Source organism: Photinus pyralis, unplaced genomic scaffold (assembly GCF_008802855.1).
Source record: "Photinus pyralis isolate 1611_PpyrPB1 unplaced genomic scaffold, Ppyr1.3 Ppyr1.4_LG2, whole genome shotgun sequence".
Lineage (NCBI taxonomy): Eukaryota > Metazoa > Arthropoda > Insecta > Coleoptera > Lampyridae > Photinus > Photinus pyralis.
In genome coordinates, this window is record NW_022170403.1 from 39,964,962 (window position 1) to 39,987,153 (window position 22,192).

Below are 22,192 nucleotides of genomic sequence, written 5' to 3' on the forward strand. Positions count from 1 at the left end.
TATTAAACTCAGCCCGAAATCGTCTTTGGACCGTAATAACCTTTTCAATGTAAGCCGTCGAGGCAAACACGCTTTGATTTGCCGACCAGTCCACCATAGCTACTAAACTGCGTACAATAACAAACACATCAGTCATAAACAGAACTCCCCCACCCATGCATGTGTCAGGCAGTGGCGCGTTAAAATGTGTCACATTCCAGTGCCGTACCCTGTATATCAGTCAATATCGTGCGTAGGGGGTCGCATAGGAAAACCTAGTTTATTATACAATTTTACACGAAATGTTGGGTAGTGAAAAGACAAGTTAATGGAAGATTGAAATCAACATTGTTTCTGGTTTGATACGAATGGATCTCTTTGAAAAATGTATAATTAACTTATTCTCCAAATGTAAACTATTGTAACGTGATTTATAAATTCGGGTTCGATTTATATCAATATTTATTAAACAAAACTAAAACACTATAAAAACTGTACAATTTGTATCGACTATTTATATCACACACTTCGCAATTTATATTTCCGCGCTCTATGTTTCATCCGTACTCGATCTCGTTCGGTAGTAGACTGCCGCGATGTTCGGTCCGCAACCATTTATACACGCAAGCAATGTAAGTCCAGAACATTCGCGTAATTACCAGATACGTTGCAAACATCCCCACTATCGCGCGCCTAGAAAATTCCAGAGCGCCAAAGGCGACGTCATGTCTGGAGCGTTTCCGTTACACTATATATTCTATAATGTAAGGGAAAGGTGTGAAAATACCCAACTACTAAGCACTTAACACAAATAACGTACACTTTCTCATGGTTGCTATTTTTTTTCAGTTTTTGGATGTCAATTCCACCCACCGGGAGAATACTTGCGCTTCGTGAGAGTTCCAGAAAATTTACAAATTGGACAAGACTTCCTTAAGATCGAAGTACACCCTAGACGTAACCTTAATTTATCTTCCATTGATAGGGTAATATGTACATTTTTATCACATAAGTATAGCTATTTCATCATTACCACCCTTTAGAACGACGATGTGCATTATTTCACATATCGTGAACTAAATGAAACTACAATTGCGTTGGTCCTAGCGAGATCCTTAGATGACTTAGTGGATACTGACAGTCCACAAAATGTGCTTAAGTTTAAGCTTGTCTGTGATTATGAGGATGGGGAAGACACGGTTGGTTAATTTTCAATTTAGTAATCACCATTCATCTTCGCCATTTTTTAGATATCTTCCTCGTTGTCTGTAACCGTGTATGTTGAAGATTTGAACGATAATTCGCCAATTTTCTTAGGAACACCGTATGAATTAACCGTAGATGAACTAACGCCAGTTGGTAAGTTTTAGGCAACGATATTGATCAAAGTATTCTCGTAAATGATTGTAGGTTTAACAATTTTCCGAAGAATTCTAGCTGCTGATCGTGACAAACCTAACACACCAAATTCAGATGTGCAGTACTCGATAACTGGAGGCAACGAGCGAGGAATGTTTGCTCTCGATGGCAGTCACCAAGCATTTTTGATATTAAGGAAGCCTCTCGATTACGATACAGGCGACAGAGAATTTACGATTACTGTTACAGCTTCGGTAAGTGTTGCGTTTGTCATAATTATTGTGTTATTGAGATATTTCTATTGCGTGTTTACCTATAGATAATCCTCTTTTGGTTGGCGACAATTGCCCGTTTTCGCTTGCTTTGTCAGGAAATTTTACAAACCACGTCATAATTGACTGAATAATTGATTAGTTCATGATCACTTTTTTTTCTAAACCTATTCCTCTATATGGATATTTTTTCAAAAACTACAGCGTTCGCGAAGTAATCAAGAGCAAATTGCTGTAAATCAGCCAGTGTAATTACAATTGTAATTAATCCTATAAATTGTGGATCTTGTACCACGTAGATAGAGTATGCCGTTCCCTATTCTTTAAAACTGCAAGTTTTACTATTTACCGATTCAGTTCTCCGCACGGTTGAAGTAATTCATTTCCGTTAACAGTTAATGCATAATAAATGTAGAAAATAACTGGAAATTCAATTTGCCCATTTATTACAAGTTGACGTAGGTATTTATTATGAATCCATGAACAATGAATCCGATAGTGTTTAAGTAGCTTCTGTAATTGCATTTTGAATTGACAAAGCCGTTAGCTAGATCACAAGAATTGTTCAGTATGGCGTTGAATTAGACGCTATTACTTATAAAATGAAATTATTAGTGGCAACCATGTGAGACGCGTAAATAGCGAAGAAATGCTCTCGAACCTTGCAAGAGATGACCAATGATTTTTTTACGCAAGAAATCGCAGGTCATACTTTATCTGTGCAGGGTGTAACGATTAAGTATGTCAAAAAAACTTGGTGGCAGAGGAAACCAAACCCAATGATGCTTTCCAAATAACTTAATGTCACTTGTCACCAAAAGTTTCAACTTCTTTAATGTTTTATATCGAAAATATATCAGGTTTTGGGTTTCTTCTCTTTGATTTTAGACAAAAAAATTCAAAACTCCTAGCTCAAGATGGCGCACCTCCAAGGAGAGGAGGCACTTGTAGTGCAGGAAGCAGAGCTTCATTATGAAAAGAAAACTACATTAATATACAGGGTGATTCCTATAGTACCTGCCACCGTTTGGGAGCGTATAGGGGGTGCCTAGGGGAAGTCTTTTCATATAGGACACTTGGGGTCGGAAATCCAAAATAAGGGCGCCAGAACCAAATTTATCTTCTGGAATTTCACGCCTGTATGTAGGCAACCCAACCGACCGACGTTTTGCGCGGAGCGATGCAGAGCGAGTTAGCGCGAGGAAGCGACATGGGAGGGAAGGAGGGAAAACGACAGTCAAAAGCAATAACGTTTACAAGTGTTCAACGTGGCCACCGTTGTTCTCAATGCCCTTCCTACATCTAGCCAACCACTCCCCTCGAACTCGCGTGAAGACTCCTATGTCCTGGCGAACAGCCTCTCCGGCCATGACGACGCGCGCAATTAAGTCCTCTTCGGATTCAACGGGAGTCTCGTAGACGTGCGCTTCCATCACACCCCACAAGTAAAAATCTAATGGGGTGATGTCGGGCGAGCGGGCGGGCCACTCCACCGCACCTCCACGGCCGATCCATCTGTCCGGATAGGTTTGGTCCAAGTGTTCCCTCACCTGCCGCCCGTAGTGAGCAGGGCACCCATCGTGCTGGAACCAGTGGTCCCAGTACAAGTTCACTGGAACATCCATTAAAAGTTCTGGTAGCACCTCGCGCAGGAAAATCAGGTAATTATGGGCATTTAGACGCGGAGGGAGGATGTAAGACCCCAGTAGGTTGTCCCCCAGGATGCCAGCCCAAACGTTTAAAGAAAACTTGTCCTGGTATCCTCGCGTAAACGTTTCATGAGGATTGTGCTCCGCCTAGTAGTGGCTGTTACGAGGATTGAAGGTCCCCTCTCTTGAGAATCCTTTCTCGTCAGTAACTAGCACGCTCCTCAGAAAGTTCGGATTAGCTTCTTCCTCCTGGACGACTAAGTTGCAGAATTCCAGCCTCCTTTCATGGTCACCCGGCCGTAACTCTTGCACTTTCTTAAACTTATAGGGTGTAAGTTGTTGTTGTTGGCGATGTTCCACACTGTGTGTTGACTACAACCCACCTGATCTGCTACAAGTCGAGTGCTAGTACGCGGGTTTGCCTCGAAACGTTCCAACACATCCTCCTCTAAGGCATTTACCAACGGGCAATCGCGATCACGGGCGCTAGTGGGCTGCGAAATAGGAGGAGGTCGGTGTAAACAAACAAACTTTTCGAAATGGGTGCTTAAATGACCCAAGTATCGATGTGCATCACGAATCTGTGTGTAAAGTTAAGCCTCCGTCAGCTTACCTGCAATTGCCCTGTCTCGCACAGTCGGAAGTGAACTTCTTGAAAGACCTGTTTGCAGGGTAACTGACGGTTTGGATACCGCTCAGCGTACGCTCGTCGTGCAGCTCGTGCGTTACCATTTGCCAATCCGTACATGAAGTGCATGTCCGCGTATTCCGTGTTAGTAAAACGTGCCATAGTCTTTATTCACTTGATACGCGTCGTTGCAGACGGGATTTCGTGGGTTTAAACAAAATTCTGATCAAGTGTCAGCCACACATCGCCGCCTGAGATCGCTCCGTGTGCACCGCCGGCCGGTTCGGTTGCCTACCTACAGGCGCGAAATTCCAGAAGGTAAATTTGGCTCTGGCACCCTTATTTTAGATTTCCGACCCCAAGTGTCCTATATCAAAATACTCCCCTACGTACCACCTACACGCTCCCAAACGGTGGCAGGTACTATAGGAATCACCCTGTAGATCAAGGAAGATAAAGTGCGCGGATTTTTCTGCTGGTGCAAACCTAAGTAAAATTGATGCATTCCTTTGTGATAGATACGCTGTTTGAATTTTTTGAACCTTGGTTGTTATAATACGAGTAATTCCTGAGAAACAACGCCGAAAAAATAATATACAGGGTGTTACACTTGAGTTACACCAAATCGGGTGAATAAAGGAAAAGGCCAACGTGTTTCATTCCTCCGACACCCCGAGGGATACCGGAGGCGGGCTGTTTGTAGCTTGTAGCAGATTCCAAATTGCGCTAGGATAAAATCCCTAAAAGGTTACCTATAGTCAAACGTAGACCAGAGTTGTTCCCTAAACTAAAGTTATTCTGAGCTGACGTGTTCTCAAGGTCCAAAGGCCAAGAAGTAGAGCCATCTTTGTCATAAATGTCAAGCAGGGTTCTTGTCTAAGCTCAAGTGATTCTCATTTTTGATCACTGCCTTTAATTTCTGTGCTAAAATACAATTCAATCGCAGATGCTGTATGGCTGATTCTAAACATGATCGTCAACGATGAGGTCGGAATTAGGGTTTATATAAGTCTCTATACAGGATGTTACAAAGTCGATGCATTAGCATTGCTATCTTGGTGACTACTAATATTTGACAAATTGTCGATAAATGTACTTTTCTCTAGGAAAATTACAGTAACTTAACAGCTCTCCAGTACACTCTTCCTCTCCCTAATTTGCTCTTATCTACAATGTTGGTGGGCAAAGCTCTAAACTGTTACCTGCGTTAAGTTGTTCCCTCTCATTCATAAACCTAAATGTCTTTCATACATTAAGTTGTGTTCGTTTTGCGCTGATTTGTACGCCAACTTCTATGTCGACAGGTCAAAGTGAAACTCCATTGGTTAAAATTTTGATCACTCTCGTTCAGTGAATTTCGAGCTAGCTCCCCTACCACATAACAAAGTATTGTGCAAATATACAAATCCGCCTCAATGCTAAAAAAATATTAATTCGAAATTAAATATAAATAAAATTACCGATCACTGAAACAAAATAACTAAAATCCTTTGCTTGGATCTGATTGGTCTGATGGATCAATGAATGAAATACAGTACAGAAGTTTTTTTAACAAATGGTCCTCCTAGGACGATTTCTTCAGGAATATTAAAGTTACAGAATTAATACGGAAATTCCTAAAAATAACCAACCAATAATTTATACAATGCAAAAAATTCCAAACAACTTACAGGAATTGACGTGGATGATCACTGAAACAAAATAACTAAAATCCTTTGCTTGGATCTGATTGGTCTGATGGATCAATGAATGAAATACAGTACAGAAGTTTTTTTAAACAAATGGTCCTCCTAGGACGATTTCTTCAGGAATATTAAAGTTACAGAATCAATACGGAAATTCCTAAAAATAACCAACCAATAATTTATACAATGCAAAAACTTAGCCCAACCTTATTTAATCTCTACATAAGCGACATGGAGAAAGTATTAGAGAGGGCCAAGGTGGAGCGATCGTAGTGGGAAGAAGAAAGATAAGGTGCCTGGCATACGCGGCCGACGCAGTGATAATGGCAACAGCGGTAGAACGAAAAACGAAATTATGGGAAGAATGAAACGGTATTGGGAAAGGGAAGGAATGGGAAGGGAGATAGAATGGAAATGGATGGGTGAAAAGAATAGAAGGGTACTAGACGGAAACAAATAATAGGGCAAATGCCCAAGTAAGAGAACTAAGGAAAAAATTGAAAATTGAAAATGTACTTTTGGCTATAAATATTTAAATTTTTATTCAATAAGGTATAATAAAAATTCGAATTGAAAAGAATCAGAGCTGTAAACAGAGATAGTGTGTATATGAATAAATAAATCAATCAAATAACTAACACACAAAGAGAGTGCAATAACTATATTCCTTTTGGCGAAATGCTTTAAAAATGTGCGTGCTTCTACTTTATAGACAGAATGTGGGATTATATCTCCTCGCGATTCAGTTCAGTAAATTTCAGTAGTGCGAAAGATGATCATTACATCCTTCCGTTTTAATTATTACATGAATTAATAATAAACTACCATATTACCTATTGTTGTCAAACGCTAATACTCATACAAAGCCTTATTAATACTTAGTTATTAATCGAATAATTCAAAGATGTGATTATGGTATATGCTGAATCATACTGTTTATTATATCATTAATGAGTAACAAATTGCCAGAAACTTTATTATGCTTGATTTCCGTTTGGGAAAAATTTCGTCCACTTTCTCGAAATTTTAATTTATTAGAATGTTGAATTACAATTATTTTGACGTTTCGGTATTAACGACATTAACTTTAATGTTTATAATGTTTACCTAAAGTCACCTTCGATGGTAGGATATTAAAACTTCTTAGTCGTTTCTTCAGGTTTCCAAAATTAGAATAACCTTTGAGTTTTTAAAATGAAAGCGAATTACTGTTATTAAATGTAGCGTATTTGGTTGTTGACATAGATTGATTATTGATTATTAATATTTTTTTATTATTGTTCTATTTTTTACGTATTTTTATGTAATCAAGAAAATGGCAATTTGTATTTCTCATATACCTACAATAAATTTTACTTTCTTTCAACGCATATAATAACCTAGGTCTTAGATAATAACATATTCAGGGCGTTTCATTTAAAAAATGCCATTTTTTTAAACACATCGATAACTTAATGCCCAGTTGTTTTTCTGATTTTTTTGTCAATTAAATTGATTCCGTAGCTCCAATAATTGTAAAATTAGCATTATAGGTAAGTACCTAGTAGGGGCTTTAGTTCGAACAAATTTGATTTACATAAATAACTTCAACAACTTCATCCAATATAACGATATAGGTACTTCTTAAGATACTGCCAATTTATCTGGGCCATGGCGACGCAGGGCATACCTTAATGTATGACAATACAAGGTTTAATTTAATAACTAAATCAACCCTATACCCGTAGAAAGATACGTTTTTGGAGAAAGGCGGGCTGACAACGCGTTTTTTTAATGAACACTAAACAACTTAACAGCATTTTTACGCATAATTCCTTAACACAATTTCCTATCTTAATTAATTTAATGAAAAATTAACTATGGTAATTGATGTGCGTTCTTTTTTTACTCATTAATATTGTACTTTTAATTTAGGACCGTGGTATTCCACAAAGAAGTACGAATGCTTCCATAAGCATAAAGGTACAAGATGCAGATGATCTCAGCCCTAAATTTACAAAAGGAGTTTATAGAACAAGGCTTGCAGAATTCTACCCATTGACAGTAAGTCTTATACATTGTCTAACATTTACATTGTATGCACTACTCTCCCCCTTGAAGTTATAATTCTCTATAGAGACAAGAAAATAATGTACTACCTAACACAACTTTGACATTAATTAAGCAGTGATTCATTTCCAAGCAGATTAAATTAATCTGCCTCGTTTTAAGCAAAGTCATTTTTTGCTAAACTTTTACACTCAAGAGATTACCCTCTCGCGTGTTTTGTTGTGCTTCTAATATTTCAGTTACGTAATTTACAAAAGGGGAAAATGTTATGCAGGGAGAGAAAATCCACCACCGGTTGAAGTTTGAACCGCCGATATTTGCTTACGATCAAGATTTGGCGATTGACGCGGCAATTCGCTACGATATCTTAGCGGGAAACGATCGCCATTTATTTTACCTAGATCATTTTAATGGTTCCTTATTCCTCGAGAGGGAAATTGATTTAGAAGCTGAAGGCTCGTTACCAGGCAACACCTTTGTACTCCAAATTCAAGCTTCACAAGTCGACGATCCTTTAAAGTTCGTTGTCGCACGCGTCGAGGTTGAAATTCTCGACGTAAACGATAACCTACCAGAATTTGAAGTTGATCGTTATAATATTAGCATTGTTGAAAATATACCAAAAGGCTTCAGCGTTCTGCAAATCATAGCCAAAGACCCCGATCAAGGCGACAATAGCGAGTTCAGCTATGATTTGGAAGACAAAAGTGGTGCATTTGTAATTGATCCTCGTACGGGGTGGTTGACGGTAAGTTTCTTCCAAAACTTAACTTTACCAAAACTAATTATTGTAGGTGAGAAATCATACCCTACTCGATCGCGAAAAATTCTCACATTTAACCCTGACAGCATTCGCAAGAGAAAAGACTGTTAGTGTCATTACAAATAAAATTGATTCCTCTGCAGTACCAATCGATGTGACATTATTGGACATTAACGATAACAACCCCATGTTCATTCCAAACAATATCTATGAATTCATCAGCACGACAAGTAAGCGTGTAGGAGAAGTTGTTGGGCAGGTTCAAGCAGTCGACTTAGACTTAGGCCGCAACGGTTTGGTTCAGTATTCAATACAAAAGACAGCAAACGCCACCAACTTGTTCAAAATCGATACTCGAACAGGACAACTATTTGTTAATTCGCAGTTTTTGGTGGAAGGGAATCATACCTTGCTAGTCGAAGCTTCGGATCAACCAACAAATCCAAGCGAAAAAAGGTCATCAGTTGCCGTTGTTACCATTAGAGTGTATACAAAAGAGGAACCCGCCAGTAGTACGTTTAACTATGAGCGGATATTGCCAAACTGACTTGCATGTTTCAGAAACAAGTAGCGACCATCCGGAATTTTTGGGAGCGCCCTACGAATTCTGGGTTGGGTTTAAGGTCGCAGTGGGAACTAGTATAGGCCAAATTCGCGTGGCCACAGCAACGGATAATAAGAGGAATATGTTTGACTTGTTACACAGTTATAAGGAAGGAGGTTTGTACAAATGTTTTTACGTTGAAAATTTGGTTTATGTTGGCAATACTGAAAAAGTCAGGGAAAGAAACCTTTCAGTGTCACATTCAACTACAACAGACGATGTCATTTCAATTACCTTTACAATGCTCCTTAGAATTTGTTATCAATTTAAAGAAAGCCACACTGCCAAATAATATTTATATTACATTATTATTATTATTACATTAAACTATGGAAAATGTATTAGTACATGCATGTCTATGACACATTACGTAGATATCACAGTAAATATACCGCATATCTTAAATGAAAGTACGATAAAACATATCAAAAACATCAACAGATTTTTTTGGGCTCCGTTTTAGGAATATTATCGCCTAAATAAGTACCGTGTCATTAGAAACATTTTTTAGAAAATCTGTTAATCTTGCATTAACAATAATATTCTTTTTACACGATTTTGAGTTAAACAGTTATTATCATGCTTTAAAGAAAACCAGAAAATTACTCCCAAAGATATGTCCAAAAAGCCGAAATTTTCCGATTTGGGTTTTATTTTTTCCTGATGTTATTTGAACAGATACAAAAAAAAACATTAAAACAACTTTTTCATTGCCACTTTTTGAGCTCTACAACTTGAAACCTGTTAGTTTCAGCAGGATAGTGCACCTGCGCACTACGTCCTAACCGTGCGAGAATACCTATCGGACAAAATTTCCATTATACAGGAAATTTGCCCGATGGTGTTCTCACTCGAATACCGATGTTGTGCGCGAGTCCTGTTGAAACCAACAAAATTGCCAATTTTTGTTTTCCTTTGTCCTGTACATCGTTGTAGTCATAATAAAGATAGTTACTCAATGCAGTATGTACTTTTTTGACGAGTCTTATAAAAAAATAAAGTTGATGATGATTTCTCCGAAACGAAACGTTGCATTGAAAATCTCTCAACGATGTCTTGTAGAGCTCAAAAAGTGACAGTGGGAAAGTGCTCTTAATTTTTTTATATCTCTCAAATAACATTAGAGAACAATTAAAACCAAATCGGTAAATTTCGGTTTTTTTTGGAATATCTTCGGAAGTAACAGAATTTTCTAGTTTTCTTTAAAGAATGATAATAACTTACTGCAATTGCGTATCTTTTCTTTAATTTGACCCTCGGTCTATCTTGTATGGTTTCGGAGATCCCCATGATAAACATTCTTATCTTGGACATAGTGTATGTCTAAAATATCTATGATACGTATTACAATATAATATGTTGCATTACACAATATGCCTGTGACATTCCAAATGAATTGTTTCCAATGTGGTCGTCTCCTGCTGTGTTTTTGAAACATTCCAATGAAACGTCAAAACAACCTATAACCTTACAATAGCTAACCATAAATTCGCTAAAAACGTGGCGGGTGGCATGATGGGAATAGTTCGAGTAGTTCGTGCTCGTCTGAAATCGAATACTATCGGAATTTGTAATCCGTAAGAACGCGAAAGTTCAAATAAGCTTTTTTATTTAGTGTGCCGAATAAGATCTTTGACATGTACCTACTTTATAGATGCTTTGAATTATCACATTTGAAATTTTTCTGTATTATGTATGTCACATAAAATTTAAAATCCTATCCTATCGTCGATTTTTACCAAAAATTCAAACATATACAGTGAATTTTTTTTAAATGCGAACATAGGAGTTATTTCCCTATGTTCGATTAAAAAAAAACACATCAATCTATTGAGTAGTAGATACAATTGACAGCTGTCACAGTTTTAAAAATACCGCCGTCCAATTTAATTAGGAAATCGGTTAGTTTATTGCTTAGAATGTCAAGGAGGACACTTCGAACATTTATTGTAATTGTTTTCGGTATTTATTTTCTTATTTTCTTCATTTATGTATTGACTAGATCAAATTAGTAGAATACCAGGTGCACATGACTACAAATAATTGAAGGTTGGTTCTCAATGAGTTGTGGTGTCAGTGCGTGGCCTGTGAGGTCAAGTTATCGTAAGTTTAAGATAAATGTATCCCAAAGTTGCTATGGGCTCACATGGCTTCTTTAAAAAAATCTTACCGAGTGCTCTTCATCATAAAGACTATAGAGTTGCTGTTCATAGTCACACAAGTTGCGCGATTTGGGAATGTGAACCGCGCACACCTCATAGATTGATGTGTTTTTTTTTTTAAATCGAACATAGGGAAATTACATTGCATGCAAACTCCTATGTTCGCATTTAAAAAAAACTCACTGTATGTATATAAACATTTTACATCCATTGTACGTGCTGAGAAGTACGTCGTATGTATATCCATTTTTTGTACATGGGCGAGTACCTAAAATGGACATAATATGTACGTCCGATGTACAAAGTGTGCTCTATGGAATACTAAATCAGTAGTTGAATCCGAATCATCATGACCCAAATTGTTTGTTGCATACATAAATAACGTACGTTTTCCTTAATTTAAAATTTCCTGGTATAGTTGTTATTACTCGTCATAATTTTGATTTTCCCTGCCGTTTTGTGTCCGTCCTTGTACTTACTTAGTGCGCACGCAAAATGTTCGTGGAAGGAGGAAATTTGTTGTGAAGAGAACAGAAAAAACAAGTTCCAATTTTGCTATGCTAATATATATTTTTTTACTATCTTGTCGTGCCGAAACTCAATGTTGAAACCCTAAACTTGCAATAGAAGAAACAAAACCCTACTCATCGACCATCGTTCTTCTCAACAACCACGCAGTAAGTACTCCTTATCTTTTAACCGTTCCAAATTCGCAAGTACGTTATATAAATCTCATAATGAAATAATTCTCAAGTAACATCCAGTCAGTATTATTACCTTTATTTTGTAGCGATTATACACTGTGTCCATGATAAGCATGTCGATCATATGGATCTCCGAAATCATAAAAGATATACGACGATGTCAAATTAGAGAAGAGGCGCAATTAAAGTTATTCATGCTTTAAAGAAAACCAGAAAATTCCGATTACTTCCGAAGATATGCCAGCAAAACCGAAATTTGCCACTTCCGGTTTAATTTTTTTCTGATGCTATTGGAAAAGATGCAAACAAACAAAAAAACACTTTCTCATTGCCACTTTTTGAGCTCTATAAGACACCGTTGAGAGATTTTCAATACAATGTTTCGTTTCGCAGAAATCACCATTAATGTTATTTTTTGTATAGCCCGTAAATATACGTACAGTTGAGTTGTGTCGCGGTAATCCGGATAAATTAAAACGAACTTCCGAACTGTAGAATAATCCGGTTTACCGAGCAACATTTATCAGAACTCAGTACGGATTATGGGAACATCCGGATTATCACGGGTTCGGATTATGGAGACACTACTGTGCTGTATTACGTACACATTTTTTATTACAAATACAACGATCTACGGTACACAAAAAAATACAAGATGCAAACTGTGTGTTTCAACAGGATGGCGCATCACCCGTAATAAATAATGTTACTTAATACAGTATGTACCTTTTTTACGGACCATATAAAACAATAAGGTTGATGATGATTTCTCCAAAACGAAACGTTGTGTTGAAAATCTCTCAACGCTGTTTTGGGGATTCTATATACTTTCTGCAACTTGACAGCTCAGTCGATAGACGCACACGTATAGTGCTGCCACTACACAAATTCCTGATGATTCCCAGGCTTTTCCTACCGAGTTTAAAAAATAGTGCAACTCACGTATGAGACACTCCTCGTAGTTCTATCATTCACTTGTGAAAAAATGGCGATTAAGCGTTAAGGGTTTGACATTAGTATTGTAAATACAAATATTGTTTGTTCAATCCTGTCATTGAAAACAAGTGTTTCTTACTTAGATACCAAATGTGAAAGTGTTTGTTTTACCCATTCAAACTATTTCCATAGCAACGGGTGAGCGAAAAGAGTGAGTGAAAAATTTTCACCCACTCATAATAGGTACACATACGCTGAACTTTTATTTATTCATAATTCATCACTAATAGATACAAAGCAACAAAATTACTTATAAATATGAAAATTAACATTTCAATTGTTAAAAATTGGTTGATTGATACCAGGGACTTGAACTTTTCCACTTCCACTTCTCTTTGATCAAATGTCTTCGCTTTTTTAGGTTGATAACCCTTAGAATTACTTTTTAGAATCGCGAACAAGGTTTTAAACCTAAAACATTTCATATATTACAACCAGTAAATTAATAATGAACTAAAACTTACTTGCTTATGTCCACTTTCTCAAAAACAAATAGGGTGCATTTAAGCATCGAAAATATAGACCATAAAGAAGGGGCAGCGTATTTTTGTATCAATCCATTGAAATAAGCAACCACTACTTCTTCAATTACAACATTTACGTTTCTGTTCTCCATCCACGACCGAAATATTTCCAACTCCTTGATGTATCTGTCTTTGGATTTTTTCGGTAATAAATTAAATGTCGCTGCATTCGCTTCTTCCAAAATGTTATCTGGCACAAATACACTATTTTCATCTTCCATTTTCTTGGAAATCTAAGTAAACGCGCACACTTTTGCTACAATTATAATTTGTTGACAGATTGTGTCAATTGTTTTATGCAGGTCTCATGGGAACCATAACAACGAAAATTACCTACTATGTTTTTTTCAGATGCTTAAAAAATAACTAACTGTTTCTTTTTAAATTTTTATTAGTAACAGGATTGAACAAAACGCTATACAGCACTCGTGGAAAACTAAATCACTCACTTGTGTGTCGTTCCACACTCGGCTACGCCTCGTGTGTAATCTCGACACACGCGTGAGTGAAACTTTTAGTTTCTCCACTTGTACTGTAATATACTATTTTTAGTTCCCTTCGCCGTAGAAGAAAAGTTAGGAATAATTACAGTAATAGATAATTTAAACAAGTATAACAGAAGCGAATATGAATTTGAAGCAATTTTCATTACTGAAGGTGGAGTGTCTATCGTTACTAATGTAACAATCCACGTCGTTCATCCGGATGTTGATAAAACCAGTCTTGTAAAGTATGCTACTAATTCTCTACTAAATTTCAGTTATTTAACATAGGTAAAGTTACAGGGGACCTGCTACTCTGCTGGAATTTCACATACGAGAAAATAAAGTTGGTGCCCTCATCGGAAAGATTGAGCACAATTCCACTGACCGCTTTTCAAAATTTACAATAGCTAATCAACGAGATGTCACGGATTATATCTCAATTTCGTCCGACGGATCACTCTACACACAAAAGGCGTTCGACAGAGAAAAGCGAGACCTATTTAGATTAACAATTCTTGCCGAATATATGATGGGAACGCACAAGAATACCGAAATTTATCAGTTGATCGTGTACGTTGATGATGAAAATGACAATGCTCCAGTTTTTGAGCATAAGGAATACGAAGGCAAGATTTTGGAGAACTCAAAATCTGGAACCGAAGTGAATCTGAATAGAAAGATATCGGCCAAGGATGCCGATGTTGGTCTGAATGGCCATTTTGCGATCAGCATTTTTGGTAATGGCAGCGAACTGTTCAGGTTGGATAGGTACACGGGGCGACTTTACTTGCAAGGTGGGTCAAACAGTTTAAACAGGGAGGAGAAGGCTGTTTACATTTTGCGATTAATCGCTAAGGATGATGGTGGTTTGTATGGAGAAGCAAAACTAACGATAATTATAGAAGACACCAACGACAATGCACCTACATTTAAACGTATTATTATTCTTCCTAATCGAGGAGTCGATGTACTAGAGTATGGACCATCGAAAACCAACATTTTACTGTTCCAAGAGATGGTTTCAAATGTAACCACTGGAATACAAGCACTAACGCAAACTCAAATCAAATTCGTTGGGAAACCAAGGGTGTCATCGCCACTGTTTGCATTTCCAGAAAGCATTCACGTTGGAAACTCCCTGTTCAGATTTGAAGCTGAAGATTTGGATTTACACGAAAACTCAGTTATCAAATATGAAATGTTATCAGAAACCTACATTCCGAACGCGGTTTTCTCATCGAACCCCTTTCACGTCAATCAACACTTTATGATGCACCCGACAAATGGAGAAATAGTAGTGGCCCGAAGTCTGCCCCCGGAATCCAGCTTCATATTAAACGTTGTTGCCAGTGATAAGGATGGATTAAAGGACAATGTGACAATACGGCTTTTTGTAAATGACGTAAATGATCATCCGCCAATGTTTTCGAAGCCATGGTACTCCTTTGATGTGGAGGAGGCAACTTATTCGCAAAAAGTTATAGGAAGGGTGGAGGCTGTAGATTCCGATTTTGGCCCAAATGCAAATGTGTCCTATCACATTCATTACCAAAGCAATCAGAGTTCGCCGTTTTCTATAACTAAACAAGGCGGTGCCATTACGGTGCATGGTAAATTAGATAGGGAACAAAAGGATAAATATCGGCTTTCTGTAGTAGCTTCTGATAATCCTAGTTCCGGCAACAAATTGTCAACGATTGTTAGTGTTGAGGTTAACATATTGGATGTAAACGACAATGCGCCTATGTTTTACGGATATGATAATCTTATAGACTACCATGCCGATAAAAAAACAGAAGGCGTTCACGCATTTGCAGAATTCATCCAAATTCCCGTTTACTACGGACACATTTTTGAAAATTCGCCTATTGGAACATCGGTTACAAAGGTGTTTGCCAATGACACAGATTTTTTAGGAAACGGAAATGGACTGTTTCTCTTCAGTATTTCCCAAAAGAAAAACCATGCGCATTTCTTTACGATCGATTCGAAAGATGGAGTCGTTAGTACAGTGCGTAAATTAAATTATGATGTACAAAGAACGCACAACGTAACTGTAATCGTATCAGACCTAGGATCGCCTAGTTTGAGTTCAACAGCGCTCGTTGTGGTAAACGTCCTAAACAACGAAATTAAAAATTCGACGCAGAATATATTCCTTCATCGTTATTATGAAATTGAAGTCGAAGAAAACGTCCCAGTTCCACTGAAAGTAATGACATTAAATGTGACGGAACCATATCGCAAACGTCGCTTGCGTTTCAGCATAGTTGCCGAAAAGAATTCCGATATCAAGAAAACCTTCCAAATTGATCCCAGAAATGGAACAATTTTTATTACGTCCAGTCCCGATAGAGAAAAGCGAGAAAATTACGAACTTCTCATTCGCCTAGATGAATACAAAGTCGCGCGTGATATGACTGTAATGGTTTATCCAGTTTCAAATGAAAGGTTGGGAGAATTAGGTAACGTTCCTCTACATTGGCGCAATGCTCATTTTAATGTCTTAGGGTTAAACGAAGTGAAGGTGGTTGTTCGAATAACCGACGTAAACGATAATGCACCGAATTTCACCCTTAGTGGAAAACCTTTAGTTACAGCGATTCCGAATGATGTAAGCTATGGGTACCATGTCATCAAACTGCAGGTTTAAATTGAAAACTGCAAATTTCGGTAGCAAACTGACGCTATTGTTTCAGGCGTTCGATCCCGACTGGGATATCAACGGTAAAATTCGCTACCAAATACTAGGGCGCGCGGACGAGGCGTCGCGACGATTTGTTATTGATCCGACGACCGGACAAGTGAGAACGATTTCTTCCTTCGCGAACGATGCAGGTCGCCTTTTCGGATTCGATGTTAAAGCTACCGACCGTAACGGCGCTGATGACGGAAGATCGACAATCGCCAATGTTCTCGTACGTATGAGGGATTGTGTTGCTTAACGTATATTCAAAGAATAGTTTGTAGGTTTACATTTTGGATCAACAGAGGCAATTGGTAATGACGGTACAATCTACGCCTATTGACATCGAAAACAATTTAGAAAATTTCACAAGGTGAGTGTTTTTTCGGAAGTTTTTGCTCTGAAATTTATTTTCATTCACTCCAAAGTTAAACAAGTATAAATTGTGCACAACGCTTGCGAAGATAAAACGTATATTGTTTAAACCGAAATATCTTAGTAAATGGTTGGGTTATAAGGGGAGGAGGTTCTTTACACACAAACATTTAAAGACTGCCTGACATACATTCAAAATCCTCCGACACTCCATTCTGCAGATTTTGCCTTTTAGAGTACTTTCCTCCGACAAACTGTTTTCGAGATAGTGTGTGCATAGTACAATAAAGGCAACTTCGCATTTCGTGTTTGTCCTGACTTAGATATTCGCTCAAAAGTCACAGGGGCGTTGCATAATCCAAACGGCATAACTTTAAACTGCCACCTAAAGTGCCCGAACGAACGCTGAACGCAATCTTTTCTCGATGTTGAGCTTCGAGTCCAACCTACCGGTAACCACTCTTCATATCCAATGTTGAAAAGCGGTAAGTTCCGGTAAGAGTATCTAAAGTGCCATCGATTTTTGGTAACGGGTAACTGTCCTTCCTGGTAACGTTATGCAATTGTCGATAGGCAATCTACGCAAAATCGTGTGGACCCATCTTTTTTTTACCAGCACCAAAGGTGACGTCCACGGGGTGGTAGACGGTTCAATGATGCCTTGTTGCGCCATATCCTTTATGATCTCAGCTTCTTCCTATAATCCATGGTCGATAATATCGACTTAAATCGCTATGGACTATGTTTTTCTTTTATCATAGTCCATGGCTACTTAGACTAAAAACTCGTGAAAACAGAATCTTTATAATTAATTTTTTCACGTACAAGAAGAGGTAGAATAATCGTTTCACATGATTTAGATGCAGAATTTATATCTCTATAACTTTTATTTCAAGTATATTTGCGTAAAATAATTAGGAAACGTTTGCGCAGAGAAAAAGTAATTTCCCATGTTAAACGCCTATGTTCCACTTTTCGATTTACACCCTGTACACGACAAATTTCGTGGAATTCTCTCCATTTTCGTTGTCCGGCTAAGAATTGCAGTGGAACTTTTTTTTTCGAATTTTCAAAAACTAATTTCAGATTCGTCATTTTCATGTTCAAAAACCCCCAGATACCATATTTCGTCAAAATCAGATTTTTTCGCACCCCCAAGTAGGGATGCGCCAATTCGTGGTAGGAACTTTGAAAATCGGATAGGGCATACCCGAAAACCTATTTAAAGACGTGTTACCCATCTTTGTAACTCTAATGGTTGCTGAGAAAAAAATGAAAGAAGAAATCCAAATTTAATCACTTCTTTGGAGGTGGCTCCCAAACGAAACACGTTGGACCCTCGGTTTATTTGGAAAAAGTGCTTGTCTTGATCCCCTCCATCACCCAATTTTTTTTACATGCGGTCATGTAACACCCTGTATTAATAAAAAACAAGGCGATCAAGTCCCATTTTTCTTAAACACTTAGTTTGATTTGAATTATTTTTTTCACTCATAAAAAGAGAAAACTGACAATGCTTACTTCGTGATCACGTGTCCCTGGTAAATTAGATTCTTACCTAATTTTCCTCTTTACCACTTAGTAAATTACTAATACATTCTCCTGCTCAAAACATACACACGCACCTTGAATACGAAATAAAACTTTTATTCAACCGAAAGAATGGTATTACTGAATTTAATGGAAAATCTCAATCAATGAAATAAAATACCCCAAATCCTTTGTTTGGATTCGCTTCTCCGCAATAAATACAATACAGAATTTGTTGTGGAAATTGTGCTCATAGGTCGATTTCTTCAGGAATATCAGTTACTTTAAACAAAAATCAAATTGAAAATTACCAGACCGCCAATTTATACAATTCAAAAAGAATTTAAAATAACACAGTTATTGAGGTGAGTAAAATTCTCTCCCGCTACGAATTGATCATCCTGGAAAATTGTCGCTCAATGATACAGTGGACTGTTTGTCTCAACTTGGTAACGTTATCTTCGTGGTGAATGCCAAGCATACCGTTATTCTACACTGGAATAAAACGACAATGTTGCTGTATGAATTTTAAATTTTTAGCTTCCTAGCATGTGCTAGGTAGCTATTGCGATAGCCGTTTTTTGAACATTTCAAAATTTCATCAAATGTCGACGTTTTAGACCATTTTAAGCAACTTTTAAAGAATAAAATTTTTTTCCGTCTGTATGTACGTACGTACGTACGTTTGTTGGCAATTTTCTGAGAAAACGGCTCGACGGATTTTGTTGAAATTTTGTATATATGTTTTAGGCATACCGAACAGAAAAATAACGGGCCGGATTTTTGAAAAGAAATTTTGGAGCGCCGTAACGGCATCGAACTTTTTTTTTCAAATAGCAACCTAAAATTTTTATTCTATTATTAGATCATTTTAAGCATTTTAAGAATAAATTTTTCCCGTCTGTAAGTGCGTATAAAATGTTATTTATCGCATAAGACGTTGCATAAATGCGTTACGCAAATTTGATAAATTTGCTTATAACTAACCGTTTACGGTTTGGTTTTAAACACAATTCTCCGGCTCGAAAATGATCCTTCGCGTAAATCTTATCGCGGACAAATAAACGGCCCGGTACAAATAAAGGCCGCCAAAAGGTTTTTCTTCATCCCGTAATCCACTACAAATTTGTTATCTGCACACGAATGAAATTTCAGGTAGATAGCAGTTTGTCACGAACGAGAATTTATTTAAATGTTCTCCGCGATAACACCGAAGTTTAGTAAAACTTGCCACTTAATATATTTTTCACTAGAAGTTAATCTGATAATCTATGCAACTGCTTGGAAGATTTTGTCAACTAATTAAATGTGTGAATCTTCAAACTGAACACAAAATCTTCACTAATACGCGGAATGAAAACCATTCGTACATAAAATTCAGCAGCTTTGCGCGCCTCCAAAATTCCAAAGAATTAATAAACAATTTTTTAATTTACACCTGAAGTAATTTTGGGTGCGAAATTATTGAAAAATGTAACTTGAGAACTCTTATCTGGGTCGTATTTTGGGTTCGATTAATCACAAAACCAACTATTTACGGATGAGGAAACAAACAGGCTGGAAAAAAACAGGTACCCAGAGTCATATAGAATACAACACGAAACAAGCGATCGATTAAATTGAATGAAATCTTAACTTCTTACAGTGCTCATAATCCATAATCTGGTCAAAATTGTGATTTTTATCAATCAATACAAACACTAAATTAATGCTGTCTCACAGCTCTGCTTCTATACCATCACTTGAATCTTGATTGTCACGAACTGTCGTTCTTGTAATTCCAATTGTAAATGTGACTTTTCAGTGATGGACAACTTCACTTTCACAGGTACTTGGAACTCTCCGTATGCGCGAACATGCCGATGCCTTATTAACTCGACTACCCACTTTTATAACGACTTCAAACTTTCTCCCACAGCTACATCATTTAACTTTCTTTTATAAAACTTTATAACTGCCAAGACGGACTGTTGCAAAATACGCTCAAACACTGCTACGATTTAATGTCCAGAAATTCGATTCAGGTCTTCCACCAAAAAGAGCCATCGGCAAAAAAAAACGCTTGGCCAACAAAAGACGTCGTTTACCGTCCGGTTCGCTTACTTAAAACCTTTTTCCTTTCCTCACATCCGTTCCCCTTTCCTTTACAAAATAATGTGCGTCTTCGGCCAAAATCGAACTACACCTGTGTTTTCTTAACGGCGAAGATAAACTTTTACAATATCTATGCAAATGTTCTAGATACTCCTTATCTTACTAACACAAAATAAATATACGAGCGACTTCCGGAATAGGACAGTGTCGATATGTTGAACGAAAAGTGAGGTTATTTTTATTTCTTGTCCCGATGAATCGCCCTACGAAGGTGGGCGAAACATTCACTTTTCGTCATTATCACGGTCTTGCCCGGAAGCCGTTCGCATGATAATGAAAGTCTCTGCTGTAACACAAAACAACTTTTACAAAAATAAAATAAACAAATTAAACAAAGCAATTATTAAAACAAAATTAACAACTTGAAATTAAACAATCACGGTGACTCATCATTACTGCAGGTGCCGAAGCCAAATAAAACGTTGCCTGTCGTAGTTTCCAGGTAGGTAGGTACGGCCGGTTTCAACCGATTTTGACCTTGAGATCTGCGCATGCGCCAAGTCCAAGTGTGATTGTCTAAACCCAATATCACTGAAGGGCATCGAGGTTGTTGTCTAAACTAAAAACTGTGGTCTTTTCTAAACTAAAGCAATGTTAAACGCTAGCTCTGTGCGCTGCATTACTCCATTGCATCGTAATGTGTGCTCGATTCCAATGTCACTGAAACTTGAAGGTGAAATAGAGGGCAGAATTGAAGGTGGAATAGAGGGCACACAGAAAACGAAATAATAGCGATTCAAAAGCCAACTAAAAGTAAAGTGGGTGGTTGTTACCTGAACTAAAGCAATGTCGCTGAAGGTCAAAACGAGATGGTCCTCAACTAAAATGTAATTCGTTCAAATATTCCATTATGGTGGCGGGGAATGGGCCTTATACAAGCCTCTTCCAATGGATATACAAAAATGTTTAGTTAAGTAGGTACTTTGGTTAACAGTGGTTTACAGTAAATTTCAAATATTTAACGCATGATTTATTAACTATTTAAGTAAATGTAGTAGTTCATGACAAAATCACTAAATTTAGGAAAACTGAGTTAGCTAAACGGTTCACAATTGAATTGTTTTTCAATGACATGTAATATGGATTGTTTCAATTTCTCACGAATAGTATAGGTTTACTAAAATCTAAAAAACACCCTTTCTTTGAGATAACTCCACAAAAACTACAGCCATTTAAAAGTGGGATCTTTTTTCTGAATAACCTTCTATTTTTATGGCAAACAAAAAATTCGGCAAAATCTCTTCAAGCACTTTCCCTTTCTAGTTTATTAAAAGTGTTCTGCGTCATTCTAGTTATTTAAAGTGTGTGGGTATCTACAACAAATTTCTCACGGCATTAATCGAATTTTCGGAATAATTTTCTAAAGATTGAATATGCTAGAAGTTGATTGAGTTTCGTTTTCAAACAATGCACCTCACTTAGAGTAATTCGAATTCCGAAAATATCTAAGATTGAGAGCGAACCCGTTGTTTAATTGCAGTAAATCAATAGGCCGCAGATTTCCACCGGGAGTGAGTTTGAAATGTACAGACAATACCAGCACCTGTCAGTTTATTCGTCGATTCGGATAGTGATCTTTCATCCATTT

At 37.3% G+C, this 22,192-nt stretch overlaps 1 protein-coding gene across 2 annotated transcripts in view; it reads left to right on the plus strand.

Moving 5' to 3' along the window:
- Positions 1-22,192, plus strand: part of LOC116164537 (cadherin-89D) — a 64,462-nt gene that overhangs the window by 29,392 nt on the left and 12,878 nt on the right. The window contains exons 3-15 of one of the 2 annotated variants that reach the window (XM_031478732.1): positions 829-965; positions 1,023-1,178; positions 1,230-1,338; positions 1,390-1,592; positions 7,487-7,615; positions 7,896-8,369; positions 8,416-8,896; positions 8,946-9,104; positions 13,927-14,104; positions 14,154-16,324; positions 16,370-16,506; positions 16,559-16,777; positions 16,830-16,918. In XM_031478732.1, coding sequence (XP_031334592.1) covers positions 829-965; positions 1,023-1,178; positions 1,230-1,338; positions 1,390-1,592; positions 7,487-7,615; positions 7,896-8,369; positions 8,416-8,896; positions 8,946-9,104; positions 13,927-14,104; positions 14,154-16,324; positions 16,370-16,506; positions 16,559-16,777; positions 16,830-16,918 — 4,642 coding nt within the window. The remainder of the gene's footprint in view (positions 1-828; positions 966-1,022; positions 1,179-1,229; positions 1,339-1,389; positions 1,593-7,486; positions 7,616-7,895; positions 8,370-8,415; positions 8,897-8,945; positions 9,105-13,926; positions 14,105-14,153; positions 16,325-16,369; positions 16,507-16,558; positions 16,778-16,829; positions 16,919-22,192) is intronic. The other variant, XM_031478733.1, reaches the window with a different exon arrangement.